Genomic DNA, 27,889 nt, shown 5'->3' with positions numbered 1-27,889 from the left:
ATACAACATTAAGGGTTGTTGATTTGAGACTTCTGCGATCCATAATTTGTGTATTGTTGTCTTCCGGATTCATCGCATTTAGGTTTTTGTTGTATTCGACATTTCAAACCAACCTCCATGGTTCATCATCAGGAATTAGATCCATGAGTGAAAAAGTCAGAATCTCAATAGGTTTTAATAGGTACAGCTAGGGTTGGGACCTTTCTTGGCACAGAAATTGATCCTTGATAGTGGTTGCAATTTGATACTTGTTGTTGCAGAAGGATGTCTTAATACTTTGCACGTGTGGAAAATATAGCCTAGAAAAACAAACCCAAAAGTGCTTCGCTCTTCCTTCCTCATGATAATGGTTGTAGAATGTGTGAGTTTCCTAAGAACGCTTCAAGAGTGGAACCCTTCTTCGGATGAGCTAGGGTTTTGAGGTCTTCTTTGATGCTCTTAATTATTCCCTTTCAATATGATGAGAGGGTTAGTCCTTCTCGATGATTGATGCTCTTGATGTTTCCAAGATGATCTCTTTATACTTCGACCCTAGAGTATCCTTCTTCATGTTGCCCTTCTTGATGTAGTCACCTTAGCTTTGATACCATGTTGAGAAATCTAGGGGGCAACAAGTGTAGGTGATTTCTCTTACTTTGATAACTGCTTGTGATGTATTTTTACTTTAACTTCTTCTTTTCTTATTATTATTAGTGTTCTCTATCATCAAACAACTACCAAATCATAAAGAACAATGAGAGAATAGGACACAAGATATACGCAATCAACCAAGCCCAAAACCTCTCCAACTGAGAGGAAAACCCACCAATATCCTTCTCTTCTTATAGAACTTCAATTGACGAATTCCAAGACCAAGTCATCCTTCCTTGTTGATGAGCTTTCCTTACACAGCATCCAACAACAAACTTTGACCTTCCAGCGACTTCTCCAGCAACTTTGTCCCCAGCAACAATTTCTGTAACTTCGACCTAGCAACTTCACAGCTTCAACCTAACAACTTCACAACTTCGATTTAGAGGCAGCTTCACAGCTTCGACCTTGCAACTTCACAGCTTCGACCTTGCAGCTTCACAGCTTCGACCTTGCAACTTCGATGCAGCTTCAGAGTTTCGTCTATCCAAGAAACTGTAGAAACCCTAACGAAAGAGAGAGAAAGAGAGAGAGACTCCCAAAAACTTCGATCTTGATCTTCTTCTTCTTCTTTGTCCTTTTCTAACTTCTACCGTGAGGAGATCGAGCTTGCTTTTTTTTGTGTACAAACGAGGTTGAATTCCTTCTTATTTATAGGCTTGTGAGGGGTACGAACTGCTATCTTGGGGCTGACTTGTCACTTCATGTAGGTCGACTTGATCTTTGCGCCATGACGAGGTCTTGGAGGGTCTTTTGACTCAATAAATTTTTCTCTGCAATATGTAACATGCCCAAATGGGTGTTTAAAACATGACAATGACTCAATTGACTTTATGACAAACCTAGAAGCACTCAATGGGTGCTTGGCCTAAAAATAAATTTCCCATGAGCATGGAACCCATGCCTCAAGAATACAAATCATAAATTTATTTTGCTCTTTTCATTACATACATAAAATCATGATTACATATGCGATTATGAAGACCGAACCTAGTTACATATTTCAACAATTACCACTAACAACAACATTTATATTTCCCATCCTACTTCATTTATGCTTGATTTCTTTTGGAAAAATTACGAAGGCTTCCCTAGAAAAGTTGGGATATGACCAAAGACTCCAGAAAATCATGGCACAATTTTCACATGACATGATATACAAAGAAAATTTAAAAGGAAAACATTGATTTTTGTATATATCAAGACAAGTTTGCCTTTGGTAATAGGGAGATAATAACTAACAGGGTTACTAAAGATACCAAGAAAGATTTGGAGGGGTACGCATATTTCTTTTTGGATAATTGGCAAATTTATATAATGTTATATGGATCAGTTGTCAATTGGTAAAAGCTTCCCAAGATTGCATATGATCAATTTGTTCATATAGAAGTTGCCTAAAAATTCAAGACTCTAGAAGAAATGACCTCTCATATAAATAAGAAATAGTTCATTGCCACGCCATTTGGATTCGAGTAGTGTCGTGTTGGCAGCAAAATGGCACTTGGATAAACTTAAAACAAAACTAAATTGTATTGAATCAATGGTGTCTAATCTTCCCTGGTGGTTATCGATTATTCCCAAAGCATTTATTATTGTACTACCAGGTTATGGGCATAGCATAATATACCTACAAAAATCAATGGTAAATCTTAAATACAAAACTCATGCCTGATTTCTATTACATATTCATTCAATAGTGATTGATTCCTTAAGTGTACGGTGATCATCTATCTCTCTCTCTCTCTCATTCATGGATTCACTTCTTATGTGATCTCCATGGTTTATGTTATGTTGGATCAAGGTTTGTTGGTTGGTTCCATTCAATCCTCACTTACCACTTGTGATCTCAACATGGCAAAATAGTAAGTGTGAACCTTCTCTTCCTTATTCATTCAATCCCTCCTTTCATGCTTCACATTCTACAAGTGATTCACATTTCTCTTTTGTGATTGAAGTACTTCTAATAATGTGCACACTTGTGTGGGGTTGTTCTTTCATCCCTCTTTTGTGGTTGAAGTACTAATAATGTGGACACTTGTGTGGGGTTGTTCTTTCATCCTTTGCCTCTTTATTGCAAGATTGTTTCACATATAGTCTACAAGGTTCTTTTACACATATTTTTAGGCTATATCATTATGTATCAAGCACACTAGCAAGGGTTTTATCCCCTCTTATGCAAGTGTATACTAGGTTGCCACACTTGTTCTTCAAAGGTTTATTCTCCAACTTGCTAGGGTTTTCTACAATTAGAAGAAGACTGAATTGGAGAATTTATTGGGTTGCTTTATGGCTTTCTTCATTGGCATCCATTTCTTATCCTAACTACGGGAATTTTGGTTCCCATCATGAGGGTTCTCTATTTTGGCTATTTATGTCAATACTTTTTTGCACCAACAATCTTTTGTAGCCTCTATTCCAACTTGATACAAATATTTTTGGAGGGCGTTATTGCCCCAAGTGCCGCCATGTTGCCACTTTCAATTATCTCATTTCACCTAGGGTTTCACCCATCTTCAAGAGCTCACTATAGTGCTAATCCAAATGTGTTCATATCATCTTATTTGGAAGTAAGATGAAGGAACTTTAGCATTTCTTGATTCTTGGGGCTTCCTAGGAGGCCCACTTCAAAGTATATGATCAATGATTTGTTTAGGGACATGCATTTTTGGGTTATTCAATTAATCTACAAGACTACTGGCTAGTTACATTTGCCATAAGGTCTACAAAACTAAAGTTTTTAGATCATCTTTACTATAGAGTTTCAAACCCTTCATAGCACCCTCAACGATTTCTCTTATAGACTTTATGGAGACTACTTCTTGCTAGACCAAATGGACTATTCCAACGATACACATATGACAATGTACTTTGCAAATTGGGTTGTATCAGTTTCCAATGGCAACGTCATAGGTAATGAATCCACCTCAACATTCTTCATATTCTAGGGTTTGGTGCTTTTATATTTGATATGGCAATTTATGATATGAGGCCTACTCCTCAAGTACTAGCAATGATTCATTGTATCTCTTAACTACTTGGATGCAATTTCTAATAACAAGTCTATAGAATTTGTTTCTCTTGATGACTATACATATGATTAAAGTTTCTTTTAGTGTATCAATCTTTTGTGCGTCCTCTTCTTAAAAATTATGATATTTACCCTTATTTTAACATATTTAATACAACATATTTTCAGTGTAGTCCTTTTCTAGACCTCCTCCAAAGGCTTTCTATATCAAGCTGTGAAACTGTATGTACATTAGAACTATAGCATTTTAGAAATGTTCTATCATTCGATGTACAATATTCAACATTAACAGAAAAGGTAGTGATCTAAGACTCTCGCTTATTAGCCTCGTGTCCATTTTCAAGGAAGGGAATCATGCATAGGGTTAAGCGTATGTTTAGATGGGTGTATCCACAAACCCTCACACTTCTTTGTCTCATATACGATCAATCATTTGTTTGAAGATGATATCCACCCACCAAATCCCATTGAATCTCAATTACCTTCACTCCAAGATTTACTTGGGTTAGGTAATCATAAGCCCACTTTGGCCACATCCACTCTATGCAAAGCTAGGAATTTATAAACCCACTTTTCCAGTACATCTGTGTGGGCTATTCACAAACTCACACCGTCGTCGTATTTGAACTTTCTTGACAATGTTTCAGCTCCCTTGAGTGAATTTGTGTTGGTTATTCACAAACCCACACCGCCATTATATTTGAACTTTCTCGGTAGTGTTCAAGGTCTCTCAAATATATCTAGTTGGGTCTTCATACTCTCATTTCAAATATGGATAAACTTGTCAAAGTTGGGTACCATTGTCGCCTTGTGAGAGGCCTCACAAGGCAAAGGCCAGACCAAGATGCAATAGTGAAGTGGATTGCCACTATTACCTAAGCACTCCACCTCCTGCGCTCTGGTGCAACTTCACCACACACGAAGCTTCCCAATTTCTCACCTAAAGCATATTCTAAGTCAACTAGCTCAAGGTGATACATGTCAAAGCCTAAAGGCTAAGCAAGATTCTTCTTCAATGGATTAAGCCATAATTCTCTACGTAAAAGGAACAACATACCATAAAAAAAGCCTTAAAAAGATGCTTCATAACCTAGGGTTTCAAAGAAGTAGCTCAAAAAAGGAGTAACTAAGCATGCAAGCATAAAGAAAAGGTTTGCTTAATAATGAAATCAATACAAGTTGATGGAAAACGTTCAAATAAGCCCTAAGTTGAAGCCTTGTATAAGATTAGAATTTCCTCAAGGCATAAATTACCTAGGGTTAATGACATCAGCCTTACTAGCGCAAATTTCACCATGGAACAAGATTGATTTTGAGCATATGAGGTCAATCAAGATAAACAAGCCAAAACAGCTCTAAAATTTCCCTTAAAGCAACCCTAGTTGAAATCAGCCCTTTCCCTAGCCCTAGCGATTTGCCTTAAATGGCTTGGGAAAATAAAAATGAAGAAAAAGATAAAAAATTTGATGAGTCTTAACCACCACAAGGATCCCAATGTCTTTCCCTACTTAGGTGATGGAGTCTTAGGGCTAAATTTAAGAGATAGCAAATTCTTGCAAGGAGCAAGGGGGAAACCGTAGTTTTCTCTTTCAAACCCTATCTTTCTTTTTATGAGGGGAGAAATTGAATAGAAGAAATTATATTAAACATGCAATAATTCACTAATATTTTACAATTAAAATATGCATTTAGACAAGGTACAATTAAAAAAACTCTAGAAATATTTCATCACATGAAAAACCATAAAAGATATGCAACAAGACTCAAATTTTCCAAGAAATAGCCTTCTTTCAATCCCAAAAAGGCATCTCTAATACACAAACTAATCTCCAATAGGAATATCTCCACAAACGATCACATCTGCACAAGTAGTGAGTAGAAAAGGCTATGTCAAACTCTCTCTTAGGAGGCCAAAATCCACACAAGTGATGATGAACAATTGAATGCAGTGATGCTCCTTTTATAGGAGGTCAATCACTTTCATTAATCTAACTAAAAGCCCCTAAACAACTTTGATTTTGAGTAAACATAAAGCAAATGGGTTACAATCCAACCCAACAGCTCAACAAACTAAAATATGCCAACATTTGCCCACGCATGTGAGCCATAAGGCCTACTCTAAGCCTGATGTCATGCCCTTTTAGGGCTAAAAAAGCTCCAACAATGCAATGGAAGGGTTGGATGTGCCTATAAGCACCATGATCAAGCAAAATTTGAGAAAGGGTCTTCAAATCAAGCCTCACAACATCTCCATGTGTCCAAAATCCAACTCTGGGTGCCCTGCATCATCTTCATGGGTGCCATCTAGACAACGTAGTGTACCCTCTCTCCAGTGTTGAAGCTCCATGTGGTAATATTCTCCCCCCTAATCATCCTAGGGATGATCATCATCATCAATGCTTTGGATCAAGCCATGCCCATCAAGTAGTATCAAAGCCAGCCTTGCGGCATGCTAGGTCTATTGGGTACAACATCAAGTATCCTCAATGCCAAGAAAAGTGAGTTCAATGTTCTAGCATCTAAGGGTGCTCTAGGTGTCAAACAATTGTCGAGATCATCAAAGTGCTCAACACTTTGTTATAGAAGGGCAATATTGCATGTACACAGTCATCACACTCTACAAAAGTGTAGTACGACCTAGGGACCATGTGGAGTATAACTGGAAAATTGTGACCTCAAGGCCTCAACTGCTCTATGCAAAACCACCTAGTGAAACCATCTTAAACTCCAATGAAAGCAAACATTCATTAGGGACAATAACCATAGATGCATCAAAGTGGACCATACTTAATTGTTAAGTGAATGGTAATACTTCAAACCAGGATCACCCTCAAATATCTAACTAGGCCAAATCCAATGGAAGTGTCCCCTACCTTTATAGAGGTGGCTAGGTAATCAACCCTATTAGGTGCTTCTAGGCCCTAAGGGGAGTTGGCACTTCCAAGGTCAATCTAATTCATAGGTGTTAGTGACAATAGGTGGCAATAGAGGGGAATGACTTCATGGCTAAGGGCCATGGCCAGCGGACCCATTGATGGAGGTCCACATCCTTAGTGTATAGATGTAATGGAGGGAGCAATCATGGAGGCGCGAGTTACGCCTTCCCTCGACCTACTTTTTCCATCCCTCTTGTGCGCCTTTTACTTCCTTTTGATAATGTGTTTTATATTGTGCATAGCTCAAGGATCAAAGCTTGCTCTTTATGATATAGCATTTGTTTTACCCCTTAAAAAGATTCAATTTCTTGCTCATCATGGTTGAGACATGCAAGGGTTCCTTATGATGAGATGTAACATCAAGTGCTAATGAGGGGGGTAGAGTTCATGCTAGAATTTTTTCTTCACGCTAGTTATGTCTCAACCATCTTTTGCATTTTAACTTTCCTTTTTCCTTTGTTGTGGCCATCTTATGCTTTTTCTTTTCTTTTGGTTGCATCAACCTCCAGGGAAAGGTTTTTTGGCCCTATGCAAGGATGTGGATGTGTGAGTGCCAAATCCAAATGAATCAATGACAACTAACCTGAAGGATCGAGAAGGTATCAAGGGAATGATGAAAGATGTTATGTATGGACAGGTCATGGGCATGCTACTTCAATCCTAGTTTCGTAAGCAATGCCCTACCTATTACCCTAATGCCTTGGAGGAAGTGTGACTAGACTAGGGCTAAAGACTAACCCTCTTGGTAAGGTGAGAGAACAAATTTTCGGTCAAAATCAGTCAAATCATACAAATCACTCGTTTATCCATGTTAGAATGCCCAAAACATTAATTAAAAGCACTTGATTGCAAAATTGTTAAAGTGCTTGTCAATTAGTAGCCCACCTTCCTTCAAGAGGTATGTCGGACGATGACAAGTGAATGACACATTCAAATGGTGAAGGAATGTGGCATATTATCATCAATGAGTAATGTGTAGCGTTGTTAGCTCGCCTCCCAAAGCGTGCTCTTAACGGAAGCACTCAGGGAGTGCGCTCCCAAATTTCTCCTATTTGGGAGCAACCCAAGGAGCGATTTTTGGGATCGCACTCTTGCAAAATTTATATATAATAGAACAAACAAAAACAAAAACAAAAACAAAACAAAACAAAATCGCTCCCTAGTAGATTACTTTTCTTCGCTTTAAATAAATAAAAAATGGAAAAAATAAATAAATAAATGAAGAAAAAAAATCGCTCAATACCCTTGTAAGTATGTGATAAATCTAGTGAGAAGGAAAAGGGTCGAAACAACACGTTTTACATGCTCCTAATGTAAAACAACCTACACTAGTTCATATACTTGTGTAAGAAAGCATCTCTACAAGATTATGCCATGTCATGAAAATAACATTGTGTGAGTCAAAACTTGTGATCAAGTGCTAGCAAAAGATAGGAATAGATATAGAATAATACCCGGTCGCAATACAATTCCCTCATACAAACTGAGGGTTGTCATCTAAGGCAAAAAAACCCTAAATTAACATAACTTCTAATGTCAGATCTTCTGCCTAATGAACAGTCCAAATTGAATACAAAATTACAATATTTTACAAGGCAATTTTCTCAAAATTTTCCTTTTGGGGAGGCCTCAAACGCTGTTGTTGTCCCCCTAGACCCCCCTACAACAACACTGATGGGGGAAGCCTCCCCACACCCCCTGTGAGGAATTGGGATCCAAACACAACCGAAACAAGACCACTGAATCAGGAAGATAATCAGGCTCCACACCCAACATGATGAGAATCGAAATGTTGTAACTTGTGGACCTGTGGTCCATGAAAATAATAACTGTTAGATGATTGATGTTATATGGTTTAATCCATGTTTTTATGCTTTTTAAAAAACTATTACAGATGGGTGTCTTCTTCACCAGGTCCTGATTTCCATCCTCCTCTTTGCAGACGATATTGCCCTTATTGCCTCCTCCCAAGAAGGCCTTCAGAGACAGCTGGATGCTCTCGCAGCTTTTTGTGACCGGAGGCATCTAACTGTGAACTTGGGTAAAACCAAAGTGATTATCTTCAATGGAGTCAAGAAAACCTCGAACTTCCACTTCCTATTTAAAGGAGAAGAGATCGAGATTGTCAGCACCTATACATATTTGGGAGTTCAGTTTTCAGGGCCTCGCTTCAGCCTGCGGCTAGCCCTTCAGCCTCAGATCAACAAAGGGTATGGCTCCCTAGCCCTTCTGAAGAGGCAGTGTTTCCGACACCATTTCCAGGGCATCTCGTCCAAAATGAGCATCATGGACACTTTGATTCACCCCACAGTGCTCTACGACTCAGAGATTTGATTCGCCCCACAGTGCCCCAAAAGAAATGTTGAAGGGGACCATTTGGTCCACCGGCTTGGCATGATGTAATCATTGTAACCGACAGTCCAGTTGACCTATTATGATCATTTGTTGGACATTAATAAAATTTTCTTATCTTATCTTATCTACATTCGTTTGTTGACATATATGCATTAAAATATATAAAAATATATATTATATAAAAAAACGCTCCCAGCCCAGAAGCTTGAAAATTGTCACTCCCCCGCTCCTGTTTCCAACTTCTGCTCCCACATCCAAGCAACATTGCTTCTAACACCACTTCATCATACTAGTATAGTGGAAACATTCTTCTAGTTGATGGAATATAAATATATTTTCTAGAGACAATTAGTTCAAAGTTCAAACACGACATCTTTTCAACAAATGACTATTTTAATGATGACAATCTTCCAAGGAATGAGGTGTTTAGTGTTGAAGTTTCTAAGCCTCCCAGTTAGAAACCCCACATGCACTTTACTGATTTATTCCTACCTACTTGTTCTGTTACTTAACAAGTTATTTACAATGTAAACACTGAAAATAAACACTAGTGCATGCTCAACATATTAGAGATCATCAACTGAAGGAAACAGAAACAATCACACCAAATGACACCGTTATTTTTGGACCAATGCCCTCAGAAAAACCCAATGCGGGAAAATCGGTGCAACTATCTGAGGGTTTTCCTATTAAGCAATTCCACAGTACAATCTGGGTGCCAAATCCGGCTTACCCAACAGAGAATGCCCTTGGCAGTAGTATCTCTCAGTGTTAGACAAATGTCTCGGCTGAAACCCCGGATAAACCCTTTGGCAGCTCCTAAGCTCCAATCTGCCCTAGAAACCCCAGCATCTACCTCTCTAGACTGCGTCAGCCTCTCACTGCTCAGTGTCGGCCTACATTACCGGATCCGCTGGGGGCATGCGGTGATACCTCGGATCCCCGAATCCGAAACGGGTACGGGTACGGATACGGTGGGATCCGTACGGTCACTTAACAAAATGTTCATCACGCAGTTCAGTTGGGTTTCAATTCTCAGTTTGGTTTCTGTATAAATCTGTGTGTAGGTATCGCTATCGTTATTGTTTATTTCGGCTTTCAAAACGGAATCCACGGCCATGCGTTTCACAATCTCTATTCCCTTCCTCGAATTTATACTTTTTAATTAATACTTTATATGAATTTACGTTATCCCGGATTACCTGTCTTTAATGATTTTATCGTGGTAATTTCTAGCTCCATGCAAAATATAAATTTATTAAATTAATTGAACTTTAAATCACTAATTAATCATTACGCAGGAGAATACGTCTATGTATTAATTTATTAATTTATGATATGTATTAATTTATTAATTTATGATATGTATTAATACCATTTCCACGGGTGCTCAAAAAACATAATCACTAAAGTGTGGGTTAAATATTAAAAAAAAAAAATTATAAATAAAAATTAAATATGGTAGGCCCGTGGGCCGTAAACCATATAGTATATTAATATAATTTGCAAGTTATAAATAAAAAATAAAGAATATTTTATGTTTATAATTTTATTTTAATAATTACAATTTATATCAATTATTTAATACGTGTATTGTTTTTTTTTATTAATATTTAAATTTTACATGTTTATTAGTTTTAAAATTTTAAATTATGTATATATATAATATTAATAATTTAATTAGTTATTTATTTAAATTTAAATTTTAAAATTATTTATTATAAAATAATAATTTAGAATTTTATATTTTTTTTTAATTAAAAAATAATTTATGTTTATAACTTTATGTTTATAATTTTATTTTAATAATTACAATTTATATCAATTATTTAATATGTGTATTGTTTTTTTTATTAATATTTAAATTTTATATGTTTATTAGTTTTTAAAATTTTAAATTATGTATATATATAATATTAATAATTTAATTAGTTATTTATTTAAATTTAAATTTTAAAATTATTTATTATAAAATAATAATTTAGAATTTTATATTTTTTTTTAATTTTATTTCGCCCTGTACCACTTTAGAATTTTGTTTTGAGAATGACATTTTTATTAATTTATATTTGGTTATCAACGCAGGTGTGATAAACATGGAACCATTACAACATGAATCTAGTGAAGGAATAAATGTCAATAAAGATCCAAGATTCATGAATGGTTTTGATTTTAAACATCAAATGTATTTTTAAAATTTTTTAAAAATATTATTATATATTTTTGTACTCGCCGTATCCGTATCCGGATCCGTATTCTGGTAACTTAGGTGCTGGCCCTACATCACCCTGAATGGGTCTGCATCAACCTCAGGAGGCCCTACGTCAACCTTCTAGCCGTTTGTGTCAACAACACTGGCCTCTATGAAGCATCGCGCAACTCCTGGCTGTCTCTACGTGAGCCCTGGCTGCTACTGCGCCACTCTCTCTGGCTCCTACACTGCTCTCCCAACACTATCTCTGTCTCTCCGTACTCAATGCCCCTCAGCTGCAACTCCAATCACTGATTCTATCTCTCTTAGCAAACCCCGCTCTAGAGACTAGAATGACTGATCATCTAGTGTACTCTCCAAGTGACCCTCAAGCCTCCTCTTATACTTTTCTTGTTGACATATCAACAGCTGAGATTAAGTCCCTAATCGACAGCTAAGATTAGATCTGGCTTGATCCATGTCTTTTGGACCATTCTAACACAGATTTATATTAATCCACCTTAATATTTTAATTTCCCTAAGTTTAGACTTAGGGACTCCATTAAAAATATTAATTATTTTAATATCTCTTGAACTGTTTAGAATCTACCCAAACCCTTTCTGGGTATTGGAGATTTCATGTGCCCCAACCTCTCCACCAAATTTCGTGGCTAGAGCACATCTGATGCTACCACAAATCAACACTCCCTCTTAGCGAGGACTATGCTCTAGCGATACTCTTCATTGAATATTACTCTGATCATCCGGCATCAGTCCCTATGCTGATGCTAAGCCTGCTGCTCACCATCCTCTGCACTGTTGTATCCTGTACCACTGCCCATGGTTCTACCACTGCCATTGCTACATCTGTACGACAGCTCCCTTTACATCCATGTTGTTGCTGGTCCTTTCTCCCAACACTGCATCCGCACTACAACTCCTCTCATCATGTTGCATCGTGCTGCCTATTGCTGCACTGCAGCTCAGTTACTGAGAAGTAAGTAACTGATCTCCCAACTCTGACTTCTATGTTAGGCTAGAGACCCTCCTGATGCTGAAGCTCCCTTTGCCGCTGACAAGCGCTCCCTCTCTGACCTCTGCGCTGCTACAACAACTCCCTGCATCTTGCACCGCTGCACACCTCTCTGCGCCATCCTACACTGGTGCAACACTCCAGTGCTTCTCGCACTGTTGCAACTTGCTAGCCTTGCGCTATCCTGGGAATTCTGCATTGTAGCTCTCTCTGCCACTTCATCTTCATCCATCTCTACCCACATCAGCCAGTCTTGCTACTCCTCTTCGAGGCTCCCGTAGCAAGGTCTAATCCAAGAGGTTGGGTACCTCGAGGATCCTACCCCTCATCGCCTGTAATACGCCTAACTACAGCTTAATGTCTCCCCACTTCCGCTCAAGTGGTGCGTGCGCACTCATGGCACAGTCATCGTCTGTCTCCACTTCCTTCTCTGCCCTTGCTGGCGCTGCCTTAGTCTTGGAAGACTCCCTTACTCTTCTTCCTTGGACACTGGGTCGCATAATGACCCAGCTCCCCACAGTGGAAGCATTTGATCTTGGAGAGATCCTTCTTCATCCACTTTTCTTGCTTTCCCTTAGATGCTAGGGAAACATTTTCCTCCTCTTGCTTTTTGACTCTGATCCCCTTATTGTTGCTTCCCGCCTTTGATTGTCGTCTGATCTCTTCTTGGCTAAGAGTCACCCACATCTCATTCCAAGGTGGAAGTGTCCCTCTGCCCAATATACTCTGGACAAATGCCTCCCAGTCTTTTGAGACTGCATTCAGGACTGTCCTCACTATCAATTCCTGATATGGCATGGCTTCTATGGCAGTCAGCTAATCTCGATCTCATTCAACCCTCCGAGGAAGGTGTCAATCAGTTCTCCCTTCTTCATCTGATATGACCTCAACTGATTTTCTAGTAACATTCTTCTCTGCACAAAAGTATGTTGGTACAATTTCTTTAGGGCCTCCCACATCTCATATGTCGTTTCCTTCTTGGCAATGTGTGGTACTACATGGTCCTTGCCCGGTCAAGGATGATGCTCTTGGCTCTTGCCATTGCCTCCTTGTACTTGTTGTTATCAGTTGGGTCATCTGGGATCGTTATCGTCATCAAGGCAAAGTGCTTAAGACGATTTCTGTCAAGTACAGATAAGATTATGGCCTTATAGACTGCGAAGTTTGATGCTCTATCCAGCCTGTACTAGTCTCTTATTCCGTGTAATGCCATGATGCTCTTTTACTTCCTTCCTGGAAGTTCGCAATCTGACTCCCTCTGAGTCTTGATTTCCCTCCTGGAAATCCTTCTGTCGGTGTCGAGATGCCCCCTACTCTGATCATCTGTGCAACTGCACCACTGATCTAGATTTCTCAGCTAGAAACCCTTGGTAGCAACTCCCTCCTCTTGGCCTTGCCTTGTCAGGTACTATTCTGACTACAGTACCTCACTAGCTCTACTCAGCAACGTTCCCACAACCTTCTAAACCCCAGCAACCTGAAGATGAAAGCTCCTAGGCTCTGCGCAATCCCGGCACTAGCAACCCGACCTCCTCAGCCAACTGTGTCAACCCTCCTAGCTTCTGCGTGGCTCTATGTGAGGCTCCCTTTGCCTCCCTTAGCCTCTGCGTTGCCTCTTCCTAGCTCACCTTTGATGACGCAGGCACTGCATCAGCCTTCCCTTGTTGCTTCTCTGCTAGAAACAACTTCTGTCACTCGGGACCACTGTTTTTTGTTGCTATTGCTCCACTCGGCTAATGTCCTTAGTACCATGTTAAATTTTCTAAGTCTACCAGTTAGAAACCCTCCATGCACTTCACTGATTTATTCCTACCTACTTGTTCCATCACTTAACAAGTTATTTACAATGTAAATACTGAAAATAAACACTAGTGCATGCTCAACATATTACAAATCATTAACTGAAGGAAACAGAAACAATCACACCAAATGACACCGTTATTTTTGGACCAATGTCCCCGGAAAAACCCAATCCGAGAAAATCGGTGCAGTTATCTAAGGGTTTTCTTATTAAGGAATTTCAGTGTACAATCTAGGTGCTAAAGCTGGCTTACCCAACAGAGAATGCCCTTGGCAGTAGTACCTCTCACTCTGAGACATGTCTCGGCTGAAACCCCGGATAAACCCTCCAGTAGCTCCTCAGCTCCAATCTGCCCCAAAAACCCCAGTGTCTGCCTCTCTAGACTGTGTTAGCCTCTCTCTGCTCAGCGTTGGCCCTGCGTCACCCTGAATGGGTTTGCGTCAACCTTCTGGCCCTTTGCGTCAGCAACGCTAGCCTCTCTGAAGCACTGCGCAGCTCCTGGCTGCTTCTGTGTGAGCCCTGGCTGCTACTCCGCCACTCTCTCTGGATCCTGCAATGCTCTTACAGCACTGTCTCTGCCTCTCTGTCTCTTTGTACACAATGCCCCTCAGCTGCAACTCCAATCACTGATTTTATCTCTCTTAGCAAACACCGCTCTAGAGAATAGAATCACTGATCATCTGGTGTACTCTCCAAGTGACCCTCAAGCCTCCTCTTATACTTTTCTCGTTGACATATCAACAGCCGAGATTAAGTCCCTAATGGACGGCTAAGATTAGATATGGCTTGATCCATGTATGTCGAACCATTCTAACACAATTTTATATTAATCCACATTAATATTTTAATTTCCCTAAGTTTAGACTTAGGAACTCCATTAAAAATATTAATTATTTTAATATCTCCTGAACTGTTTAGAATCTGCCCAAACCCCTTCTAGGTATTGGAGATCTCATATGTCCAAACCTCTCCACCAAATTTCATGGCTAGAGCACATTCGATGCTACCACAAATCAACATTTAGAGTTGATTCCTATTACTACTATTTAGGATGTTCCTTCTAGCACTTCTTTATCAAATAGGCAGTTCAATATAATATTCTTCTAGATGATGAGCATCTCGGTAGTAGCATTTTTCCAACAGATGATTGAGTCTGCATTTGTATTGAGTTGGGTAATCACAAATCCACTCTTTTTCCAGTGAAAACTGACATTACATTGAATTGGTTACGCCCACTCACTCGTGTACCTTCTCTCTCTTGTATTTAGGCCACTTTACGACACTTACCTATCAATGTCATAGTCGCTCAAATGAGCAATTCAATGGTGGCATTTACTCAAGAGTTGAGCAGTTACAATATTACAGGTTGGTTACTCATTCACCCATCCACTTCTATATCAGAGCTAGATAATCACAAACCCACTTTCTTTTGTATTTCAGCTATGGTTATCTTTCTACTAAATTGGGTATGCCCACTCATCCATTTGTATTCATCATCCTTCTCCATGACCCCGTGCCCAAATCAGGGGGGTTGTTGAATTGATGGTACATAATCTTAACTTGCAGTTGCTTGTTATGTCTATGAACCAACATTATCATAATACTAGGTTATGATTTAATAGTCAACCTAATCAACACCATTTTCTCATATTCTATGTGGTTATCGCCAACCTAATCAACACTATTTTATCATATTCTAGGTGGTTGAAACTTTCAACCAAAGTCAACTCAAAGACAGCAAATGAGTCAATATTCAGGCAACTAGTGGAAGTCTGATCTATCTTACAACCACCAGGCTAGATTTTAGCATTGCAGACAGCTACATATCCATGTTTGTGACACATCTTAAAGCAGAACATTGGTCAGCAGCAAAAGGGACTCTGAAATATGTCTAAGGTACAATATATTCTTGAATATTATATGGTAAAAGTGATGCACTTCAGGGTACTGGCAACACAGACTCTGAAAAGGTAGGATCAGTGGATGACCAGAAATCAACTGGTAATGTATTCAATCTCCGAACAGGTGCAGGTTCATGGGCTGGCAAAAAACATGTTCTTTATCTTTCTTCTACCAAGGCAGTGTTGGACACAGATTGTCATTGATGTCAATATGGCAATATTCGAGGAGCAAAAGGAGCCAAGAGGAACAGAACAGAGGATGCAGACATCATAGCAATAGAGGAACAAGCAGAGCTATAAGGAAGCAGAGAGAGCCATCAGAGGAGCAATGGGTGCATTTATATTATCGGGAGCTATCGGGCCACAAAAGAATTATATGCATGAAGATACAGGTGGAGGAGCATATATCATACATATGTGTTTTTACACAATCCGAGGCACAAAACCTTATATATATATATATATATACTATCGGGCCGTAAAATCCATGTATGCATGCTTTAACACTATCGGAGGCGGATTGCAGACTTGAAACTCTATACATGGGAGTGTTGAGTTGTATCGGGTCCAGCACATCGCATCGCTATGAGGGGTCTACGTTAACGTCGAGCCCTGACCTTGTGCGACTTTCGATCGCCGATAGCGAGTATCGCATCGACACTTCGGAAGTGGGAGCTACAATATGTCAAGCGGTCCATTGCGATCGCTGATAGCGATATCGCATCGGACCTCCGCCAGGGGCAACTCCCGACTGCGATGCATATCCACGCAGACCCGCCGCACATTACAAATATGACTTAATCTATGATCGCATCCGTCGCATATCGCAAGTCGTAAAGCCTTGCCACATTGGAAGCACTGACTGCGATAGGTTGTGGACCCAACGGGCATATTAACTATGGTTTAATACCATATCGCATCCAGTCCATCAGAGCAGTGGAGGATCAGCCGTTGGCCATCCGCGGAGTCATGGGTCCGATATATAAAGGACCCCCGGGAGTCACGAATTGCCGATTGCGATTTAAGCGGGGATCACGAATAGGTGCGATTGTAATATTCCCTGAAGTCCGCCTTTTAGTCTGTTTGACTGTTTTTTCTCATATTCTATGTGTAATGGAATGTCTAGCTTGTGCGGGGTGTTTTAAGCCGAAAGGCTTACGATGGTTGTTCCAACAGTTCAAAACGTTGAACGTAAGTGAAAAGGGGTGAATCCTGGGAATTATGATTGCAATCGGGACAAAACATCTCCGTTTAATTGAAAGAACTCTGTGTATGCCGCAATCATTGCTAAAAGGAGCACTGTTACGGTAAACTGGGAGGATGTGTTCTCCGTGGATCGTTTGGACCAATCTAATGAATCTACGTATCCCCAGAAAGTCTGTGAACTTGCACAGCGCAGAGAAAGCCGCAGCGACCGAGGAGGAAGCCTAAGAGGCGGTGTTAGCGGAAACGAATGGACAGAGGCATGGGAAGGTACAAAACAGAGAACTGTTCGCGCTGTTGTTGTGGTGAAGAACCAGAGTGTGAGGTAGCAAAAAGCAGCAGAGGCAGAAGAGGCAGCAAAAGCAACAGAAGCAGAAGAGGCAACAAAAGCAGCGGAGGCTGTAGAGGCAGCAGAAGCAGCAGAGGCAAGAGAGTAGGAGTGAGAGAACCTCAACTGAATAGAGTGTAGCAGCATACCAGTTTATACCAAGGTTGGGTTGGAGCCTCAGAACTGAACAGGACTAAAGTCATTAGGGGTAGGTGCTCCTAAGTGCAAAACCACTGCAAAACAGAGTTGGTGCTTTGGAGGTTGGAGCCTCACTGAAGTCCAAGTTGGAGCTTGGCAACTATTCACAATAAGATATATACTTATATTGTATTTATTTCATTGCATTGTCTTGAGTTTTAATAAAAGCATTAATTCCAACTGTTGATTTCTGTGTTTTGTGTATACATATACATATCTATATATGCTTTTGGCAATCACTAGAACAATTAAAAAAAATAAGAAACATTGATTCACCCCCCCCCCCCCTCTCAGTATTTCCAAATATTGGTATCAAAGCCGACTTCTTCATACTAGCCTAACAGCTTGAAGAAGGATCTGTAGCCATGATGAGAAATCACGAAGCATCAGGAAGACCTCCTTTGTTCGATGGCACTAACTTTGGTTTCTGGAAGAAAAGAATGACCTACTACTTAATGTCCCTTGGACCTGAAGTCTAGCATTTTGTTCAAAATGAATACCAAATGACTTCCACTCTTCCAACAGACCCAGACGAGAGGAAAGCCTACATCGCAAATGCAAAGGCCTTGAACTCCATCACTAGTGGAATCACTGATTCCGAGTTTACAAAAGTCATGCACTGTACCTCTGCCAAAGAAATGTGGGAGAAGCTAGTTGGCTTGTACGATGGAGACTCAAAAGTCAAAAAGGCAAAGCTTCAAACTCATAGAAGACAATTTGAAAGTTTGAGGATGGAAGATGAAGAGGATATTGCAGTGTACCTCCTCCAAGTCGCTGAAGTGGTAAATTCCCTGAAAGGATTGGACGAAAATATTGAAGAAAGTACCATTGTTCAAAAGGTATTAAGGTCTCTTCCAGACAGATTTGACTCCAAAATAAGCGTTATAAAAGAAGGAAAGGATCTAGATACCCTCAAAATGGATGAACTCCATGGAATTCTCACTGCCTATGAAATGAGGAAAGGTGGCCCAAGCTCCAAAGATGCAGCATTCAAGGCCTCAAAGTCAAAGAAGGGGAAAGAAAGGAATGACTGTAGTGATGAGTCAAATGTGGAATCCAAATTGGCTCAATTTGTACGAAAGCTGAAGAGAGGATCTAAGCTTAAAGGCAAGTATCCTCTTATTTGTTTTAAATGTGGTAAAATAGGTCATTATGCAGCAAGATGTCCTCATAAACATGACAGTGATGATGAAGGAAATTCTAAAAGAATGGCACACAAAAAGAAAGGGTTCAATAAGAAAAACTTCTTCTCGAAGCAAGATAAGTCTGATGAGGATGAGTTTATGGTCATCAAAAAGAAATCAGATGAGGAAAGTGATCATGATGAAATCCAAGAAACATTATTCATGGCACTCGCAGATGATGACGACTCAGGGCTAGAAGGAAATGTAGATGAACTGTTAATAAGCGCCATTGAAGAGAATGAGAAACTACGGAACAAAATCATTTCTCTCAAAGTGGAAAACGAGGAAATAAGGAGGAGAGAAGATCTCTTGGAAGCAAAGCTTAAAGAAAAAGAAGAGAATTGTAAAGAACGTGAGGCCGAAATAGTGTCTCTGAGAAAGGAGTTCGAGCAAATTAAAAAGGGCTATAAAAGCTCTCAAATACTTGAGACTATTCTGAAAAATCAAAAACCTCAACATGACAAGTCTGGAATAGGTTTCAAAGGAGAATCCTCAAGCACTAGGAATAGTGTGAAAAGCTATGCCGATGCACTTTCTTGCGATCCAAAAGATGAAAAAGTATGTTATCAAAAGTGCATCCCAGATCCCAAGAATGAAGAGAGAAATACTCCAAAGAAGAATGTGTATCGAATCATGGACACTACAACAAATACAAACCTGTACTCCACCAAGGGCCCATCGCAAATCCAAAGAATGAGGGAGGAGTAATTCCTAGGAAGGAAATCGACTCAAACCGTGGTTGCTTCAACAGGTACAAAACCATCTTTCTTGGACACTGCTTTCACTGTAAAAACTTCGGTCATCAAGCCAGACATTGTATGGCTCACAGAAGTGAAAAGACAAAGCTAAAGGACCGAATAATCAACTCATATGCCCCCAAAAGGCAGGGACAAATCAAAACCTTCAATTCATTTGATCCCTTGACCAAATTTGATCTGATTTGCTCTTTCTACTACAATAATGGACACTATGAACAAGACTGCCCACTCAAAGGAAGAAAGACGAGTAGCAAGAACTCCAGCATGGATAAATGCGGCCTGGCTCTATATGCTCAAAATAATGGAAACCATTGGTTTGTGGATAGTGGGTGCTCCAGACACATGACAGGAGACAGAAGGAAGTTTGTCTCACTGAGCAAAAAGGAAGGGAATGTGTCCTTTGGAAGCGGATCTGGCAGAATTGCAGGAAAAGGAACAGTTACTCTGATCAATGGAAAAGGAAAAGCTCAAGATGCTCTGCTAGTTGACGGACTCAAACACAACCTCCTGAGTGTCAGCCAAATCTGTGATCAAGGACATAAGGTTGTTTTCAGCACCAAAAACTGTGAAATGAGGAACTCTGCCTCAAGGGAACTTGTGGCAAAAGGGGTGAGAACATCAAACAACATTTACATTCCGAACAAGATTCAAGAAAATAAATGCTACTTGAGTCAGACAAATGAGAGTTGGCTGTGGCACAAGCGACTTGGACATACAAGCTTCGAAAATCTGATCAATATCAGCAAGATCAAAGCTGTGTGAGACATCCCAAGGTTGTTCAAACCAAATCAAGGAGTATGTGGTTCATGTCAACATGGAAAGCAAACCAGAACCAACCACAAGACAAAGGAGCTCTCTACATCGAAGCCCTTGGAGATCATCCATGCTGATGTGTGTGGGCCAACTAGAAATCAAGGACTCCAAGGAGAAAGGTACTTTGTGTTATTTGTTGATGATTATACCAGAATGATGTGGATATATTTTATAAAGTTTAAATCTGAAACTTTTGAGTGTTTTAAGAATCTAAAAGCCCTTGTAGAAAATGAAAAAGATTCAAAAATTAAGTGCCTCAGAACAGACCGAGGGGGAGAACTCACATCAAACGAATTTAGTGAGTTCTGTAATATTCATCGAATTAAAAGGGAATTCTCTGCTGCCAGAATGGGGTAGTTGAAAGAAGAAATCAAACAATCCAAGAAATGGCAAGAGCAATGCTATTAGCAGCAGACTTACAGCCTAGATTCTGGAGAGAAGCAGTAGGGATAGTTGTCTATACATTGAATCGAACTCAATTAAGACCAAACTGTGAAAGAACTCCTTATGAGCTATGGAAAGGAAGACTTGCTTTGGTGAAGTACTTCAAGATCTTTGGAAGCAAGTGCTTCATAAAAATAAATGATGGCTCACCCAGAAAGTTTGATTCTCGGGTTGATGAAGGGATATTTCTTGGATACTCTACACGGAGCAAGGCTTACAAGTGCTACAATTATCGACTGAAGAAAATAGTGGAAAGCATTGATGTAAAGGTTGATGAAGATCTTCCAGAAAAGGAAATTGAAGAACATGAAGATGACTTTCTCATTGAAGAAGAAGAACCTAAAGAAGAAGAAATAGATGAGGAAGAAGAAGAAGAAGAAGAGGAAAGAGAACCACCTAATACCCCTTCAAAGATGAAGTATGTCCAAAGACATCATCCAGAAGAGTAGATCATTGGCGATAGAGATGAAGGTGTGCAAACCCGAAGAAGGATAACAATCACACCCAAGAGAAAATTCATTGCCCTCCTATCTATGATAGAACCAGAAACATTTGCAGAAGCAAGCAAGGATCCTCATTGGGTAAAAGCCATGGAACAAGAAATGTCTCAAATTGAGAAGAACAAGACATGGGAGCTGGTACCTCGTCCAAAGGACAAAAACATAATAGGAACCAAATGGGTGTTCAAAAATAAAATGAATGAGGAAGGACAGGTTATCAAAAACAAAGCAAGACTTGTCTGCAACGGCAATTCACAAATTGAAGGAATTGACTTTGAAGAGACATATGGAAGCTATCAAGATGTTCTTGGCATCTGCTTGCTCAAAAGGATTCAAAATCTATCAAATGGACATGAAATCGGCATTTCTAAATGGGGAACTCAAGGAGGAAGTCTACATGGAGCAGCCAGAAGGTTTTGATCTAACAGCAGGAAAGGACTTAGTCTGTAAGTTGAAAAAGGCTTTATATGGGTTGAAACAAGCTCCTAGAGCTTGGTATGCAAGATTGGATCACTACCTACAACAACAAGGCTTCAAAAAGGGAGTGGCTGGAAGTAATCTATACATAAAGACAGATGAAGGTAAGTTACTAGTTTCTCTTGTTTATGTCGATGATCTGATTTTTGCTAGTAATAATGATGAAATGAGCCATGAATTTTCTCAAAGCATGTCAAAAGAGTTTGAGATGTCAATGATAGGAGAGTTGTCCCACTTCCTTGGACTTCAAGTATCTCAAACCAAAGCAGGATTGTGTATATCTCAAACCAAATATCTAAAAGACATGCTCAAAAAATATGGAATGGAGGATTGTGCACCCATGAGCACACCTATGACCACAAACTGCAAACTGAGCAAAGATGATGACTCCCCTCTAGTAGATGCAACTCATTACAGGTCAATGATTGGAGCCCTTCTATACTTAACAGCTACAAGACCAGACATAATGCAGGCAGTAGGAATGGTGGGAAGATTTCAATCTGCTCCCAAACAATCCCACTTATTAGCTGTAAAAAGAATTCTCAGATACCTGAAAGGAACTTCTGATTTCGGTCTTTGGTACCCAAAGAGCTCAACACTGACTGTCACTGCATACACCGATGCTAATTGGGCTGGAAGTATAGATGATCGGAAAAGTACTAGTGGAAATGTGTTCCTCCTAGGAGACTGTTTAGTATCCTGGCTCAGCAAAAAACAGTAATCCATATCATTATCCACAACCGAAGCCGAGTATATTGTTGCAACAGACTATTGAACTCAGATACTATGGATGAAGGAAGCTCTAAAAGATGTCGACATATGCACAGATCAACCGATTACCATCTATTGTGACAACACAAGTGCTATCAATCTCAGCAAAAATCCAGTGATGCACTCAAGAACCAAACACATACCAATCAAGTATCATTTCCTCCATGAGCAAGTAGTTGAACAAAACATCGTCCTGGAATATATCAGTGCTAAGGAGCAGATAGCTAATATTTTCACAAAACCTCTTCCTCGAGAAGCATTCGAACATCTGCGTCAAAAGATGGGGGTTATTTCTTTATCATCACTCAAGTTCATTCATAAAGATGTAGCAGGACAAGGGGAGCAGTTTGACAGGGGGAGTCCATATGCATTCCTTTGCCATTGATGTCAAAGGGGGAGAGCAGAAGAATATTGCCATCAATAACAAAGGGGGAGATTGTTGGACACAGATTGTCATTGATGTCAATATGGCAATATTCGAGGAGCAAAAGGAGCCAAGAGGAGCAGAACAGAGGATGCAGACAGCCATCGCAGCAACAGAGGAACAAGCAGAGCTATAAGGAAGCAGACAGAGCCATCAGAGGAGCAATGGGTGCATTTATATTATCGGGAGCTATCGGGCCACAAAAGAATTATATGCATGAAGATACAAGCGGAGGAGCATATATCATACATGTGTGTTTTTACACTATCAGAGGCACAGAACCTTTTATATATATATATATATATATATACACATTATCGGGCCGTAAAACCCATGTCTGCATGCTTTAACACTATCAGCAGACAAAAAGCCCATATACATAGGCTTAACACTATCGGAGGCGGAAAACTTGGCTTTAGCACAAATACACTATCAGAGGCGGATTGCAGACTTGAAACTCTATACATGTGAGTGTTGAGTTGTATCGGGTCCGACACATCGCATCGCTATGAGGGGTCTACGTTAACATCGAGCCCTGACCCTGTGCGACTTTCGATCGCCGATAGCGAGTATTGCATCGTCACTTTGAAAGTGAGAGCTACAATATGTCAAGCGGTCCATTGCGATCACCGATAGCGATATCGCATCAGAACTCCGCCAGGAGCAACTTCCGACTGCAATGCATATCCACATGGACCCGCCGCACATTACAAATATGACTTAATCTATGATCGCATCCGCCGCATATCGCAAGCCATAAAGCCTTGCCACATTGGAAGCACTGATTGCGATAAGCTGTGGACTCGACAGGCATATTAACTATGGTTTAATACCATATCGCATCCAGTCCATCAGAGCAGTGGAGGATCAACTGTCGGCCATCGGCGGAGTCATGGGTCCGATATATAAAGGACCCCCGGGAGTCACGAATCGCCGATTGCGATTTAAGCGCGGACCCGATACAGGAATAGGTGCGATTGTAATATTTCCTGAAGTCCACCTTTTAGTCTGTTTGACTGTTTTTTCTCATATTCTCTGTGTAATGGAATGTCTGGCTTGCGCGGGGTGTTTTAAGCCGAAAGGCTTACGATGGTTGTTCCGACGGTTCAGAAGGCTGAACGTCAGTGAAAGGGGTGAATCATGGCAATTATGATTGCGATCGGGACAAAACATCTCCGTTTAATTGAAAGAACTCGGTGTATGTCGTAATCATTGCCAAAAGGAGCATTGTTATGGTAAACCGGGAGGATGTGTTCTCCGTGGATCGTTTGGACTAGTATAATGAATCTACGTATCCTCAGAAAGTCAGTGAACTGGCACAACACAAAGGAAGCCGCAACGACCGAGGAGGAAGCCTAAGAGGCGGTGTAAGCGGAAACGAATGGACAGAGGCATGGGAATGTATAAAACAGTAAAAACGGAGAATTGTTTGTGCTATTGTTGTGGTGAAGAACCAGAGTGTGAGGTAGCAGAGGCAAAAGAGGCAGCAGAAGCAGCAGAGGCAAGAGAGTAGGAGTGAGAGAACCTCCGCTGAATAGAGTGTAGCAGCATACCAGTTTATACCAAAATTGGGTTGGAGCCCAAGAGGTTGGAGCCTCAGAACTGAACAGGACTGAAATCATTGGGGGTAGGTGCTCCTAAGTGCAAAACCACTGCAAAACAAAGTTGGTGCTCTAGAGGTTGGAGCCTCATTGAAGTCCAAGTTGGAGCTTGGCAACTATTCACAATAAGATATATACTTATATTGTATTTATTTCATTGCATGTCTTGAGTTTTAATAAAAGCATTAATTCCAGCTGTTGATTTCTGTGTTCTGTGTATAAATATACATATCTATATATGCTTCTGGCAATCACTAGAACAATTAAAAAAATAAGAAATATTGATTCACCCCCCCTCACAGTATTTCCAACAGGGAGCAGCAAAAGGAGCATGTGAGGCAATTTTGCTTAGAAGAATACTTGGAGATTTGATCCTTGAGAAAACCAGGCCAATAGTTTTTTTCGTAACAATAAGGGTGCTTTAAAATTACTAATTAGCAAAGAATCCAGTCTTTCATGAGTGCATTAAACACATTGTATGTATATGGTCATTTCATCAGGAAACTTGTAGAAGATAACGAGGTTGACTTCAATACAAGAGTAGATTACGTATATTTTCACCAAGCCACTTGGTCCAGGTAAGTTTGTTAAATTTGGAGACAAACTTGGGGTATTTTCCAGAATGACCATTTAGGGAGGATGCTATTGTAAAGAACATTTATGAGAATAATTATAATCTTCCTTTAATATACAGGGTTTTATATTACATAAATAAAAATATATTAAAGTACTTTTATATAGCGAATAACTTAATGAGAGATCATTATGCAATTTCTTTCCCTCTTTACTTGTAGAAATGTCAAAAGACCTATTTTAAGTATAATAAAAAAATATTTGACATTTCTCTCTTTCAGACATACAACTCTCTCTTCTTTTCTAGTTCATTTGGTGAGGCTGGGGTATAAAGTGTTTAGGGTAATTTTGGGCTAAATTTTACAGATGGACTAATTTTCCACACTTCACCAAAAAGAGGATTTGTCAATTTCCATTCATTGTTTAAGATTCACATAAATTTTATAGGATAAATTTATTTTACCTTAAAAATCACCAAAACTTTATAGATATATAAAATCATTTGAATATAATTTGAAATTTTTTATTAGAAAAAATCACCAAAAGTTCTACATTCTACCTATTAGGAACTAAAATTCGCCAATGCTTCTACACTTTTAAGATAAATTCCCATCTATAAAATTTCCCCCAAAAGTGTTATGTATCAATTGCATGCATCTTTAATATAGAATGAATGATTCTAACTCTACTTCATGAGCATGTATTAGTTATGATGCCATCAGTGCATAACCATTCAAAATTTAGATCTGCTCCAAATAAACTATCCATTGCACTCAAGTGTCTCGACTTCACTTGCAACAGTAGCCACTAGCATGATGTAAATACTTTTCAAAATGTGCATATTAGCAATTAAAAAACAGTGTCATCTTGCCTTTCTAATTAATCCAGAGACATACCAAAGATTCCTTTTGTTTATGCTCTGCAAGATAACGTTCCAATGCACCCTCGCCACGAAGTATTTTGGCTCCACATCCCTGTGAATCTGGCAATCCTATAACTTCTTCATCAATGACAACAGCATCTATTTTATCCAGCCCTGTTTTTGCATCCGGAATCTGAATGGCATATCAGAAGTGTTTAGACCATAAGAATGCAGAATACATGACACAAAACCAAAGTTAACAATGCTCCTTAGAAACAGCCCTGTTCAGCAGCCATGGTTAAAGAAATTCTAAAAACAAATAACGAAAATCACAATTACATTAATTAAAACCCACACCAAGGAAAACTCACAAAGAACCTACGATATTCTCACAAATTAAAATGACAAGGAAACAAGTATGTCAGCTATGCACCTCAAACATGGCGTCTGTCAAAATGTTCTCGAGGATAGAACGCAATCCACGGGCTCCAGTACTCTTGACCATTGCCTTCTGTGCAATCTGCCTAAGGGCACCCTCAGTGAAATGTAACTTCACCTGAGATGACACAAGTATTAGTTAAATTCTGCCTATGATACTGATACATTTAGATCAAAAAATTACAATAGATTAGTAAACAACTAGCCACTTTCTACTCCAAAAGACTAACGGTTATAATTGATGCCAGGTACTTACATTGTTCATCTCAAACATTTTCTTGTATTGCTTTCCTAGTGCATTTTTAGGCTCCATGAGCACCTAACACAGACCACGATATGTCAAAAACAACTAACAACAAACAGAACTACTTTCATTGCATATTATCATAATTGTTTCTGGTCCTGGCATCTTTCTAGCTATCACAAGGAATAAACTGAATAATAATATTCTTGAGAAGCACAATGAAAGCGATATACTTCAAATTTCACAAGCTTGCAGCATACTGCATTTCAACAATAAGATTAACCTAATTACACAGAGAATTAAATTTATTTAGGTCAAAAGCATTCACCTGAACAAGTTGGTCTTCAGTCAACGCTGAGAGGCTAACAAGCACAGGAAATCGTCCAATGAACTCTGGTATTAAGCCATATGCAATAAGATCACTACTCTCAACCTGCATAAAACTAACCAAGATATTTCAATTGGATTCGTAACCAACATAAAGCCATGCTAAATGTGGGAAAATGTAACTAGGTTCGGTCTTCATTAGTGTATTTGAGTCATCTTGTATTGCACTTGTCAAAGGAATAAAGAAAAGAATTTTTATTATTATTATTGTGACTTATTAAAGCATGGGTTTCATGCTTGGGTTACCATGTTTTATGTCAAAATTCCCATTGAGGACTTTTAGGATTTATTCTGAGCCAATAGAGTCATTGTCCTTTTAAAGCGACCCTTCTTGGGCTTTTGAATCATGTAAAAAGGTTTAGTATTGAGCCAAATATGATTTATGTGTCCTCCACACCAAAACGACCTAGAAGAGATCGAGTCGGCCTAAGAACACTAATTCAACCTCACATGGAGCCTATAAATACAAGCAAGTCGAATTCATTTGGAGCACAACATCTCAAGCAAGTTCAATATCTCTAAGGAAGTCGGGAAGTCTAAAGTCTGAAGCCGGGAAGCCAAAAGAAGTGTGAGTTGGGTGGAGTCTAAGGAGAAGAGAAAAATCGAAATTTTGGTGCCTCTCTCTCTCTGTTTTGTACCAGGGGTTGGGAGATCGAAGTCTTCCAAGTTTCACTAATGTCAGAAGTTGCCTGATGTCAGAAGTTGCTGCCTAGTCTAAGTTGTTGGAAAGGAGGTCGAAATTCTGGGAAGTTGACTTGGTGTGGAGGGAAGGTTTGGTCTTTGTCTAGGGTGAAGAGTCCCAAAGAATA

The 27,889-nt window shown here is 39.5% G+C and overlaps 1 protein-coding gene across 1 annotated transcript in view; it reads right to left on the bottom strand.

The window, feature by feature from the left end:
- The window catches only part of LOC149206157 (CLP protease regulatory subunit CLPX1, mitochondrial-like), a 273,918-nt gene that overhangs the window by 35,410 nt on the left and 210,619 nt on the right, over positions 1-27,889 (bottom strand). The window contains exons 11-14 of the mRNA XM_089395327.1: positions 27,022-27,126; positions 26,706-26,768; positions 26,445-26,567; positions 26,046-26,204 (exon numbers count right to left, since the gene is read on the bottom strand). Of these exons, the coding sequence (XP_089251453.1) occupies positions 26,046-26,204; positions 26,445-26,567; positions 26,706-26,768; positions 27,022-27,126 (450 nt within the window). The remainder of the gene's footprint in view (positions 1-26,045; positions 26,205-26,444; positions 26,568-26,705; positions 26,769-27,021; positions 27,127-27,889) is intronic.

This window comes from Pinus tabuliformis, chromosome 1_2 (genome assembly GCF_031772625.1).
Source record: "Pinus tabuliformis cultivar Carrire ecotype Pingquan chromosome 1_2, CPIR1, whole genome shotgun sequence".
In the NCBI taxonomy this organism is placed as follows: domain Eukaryota; kingdom Viridiplantae; phylum Streptophyta; class Pinopsida; order Pinales; family Pinaceae; genus Pinus; species Pinus tabuliformis.
Note: the sequence above shows the minus strand (reverse complement) of the source record. Positions and strands in the feature narration are given on the sequence as shown.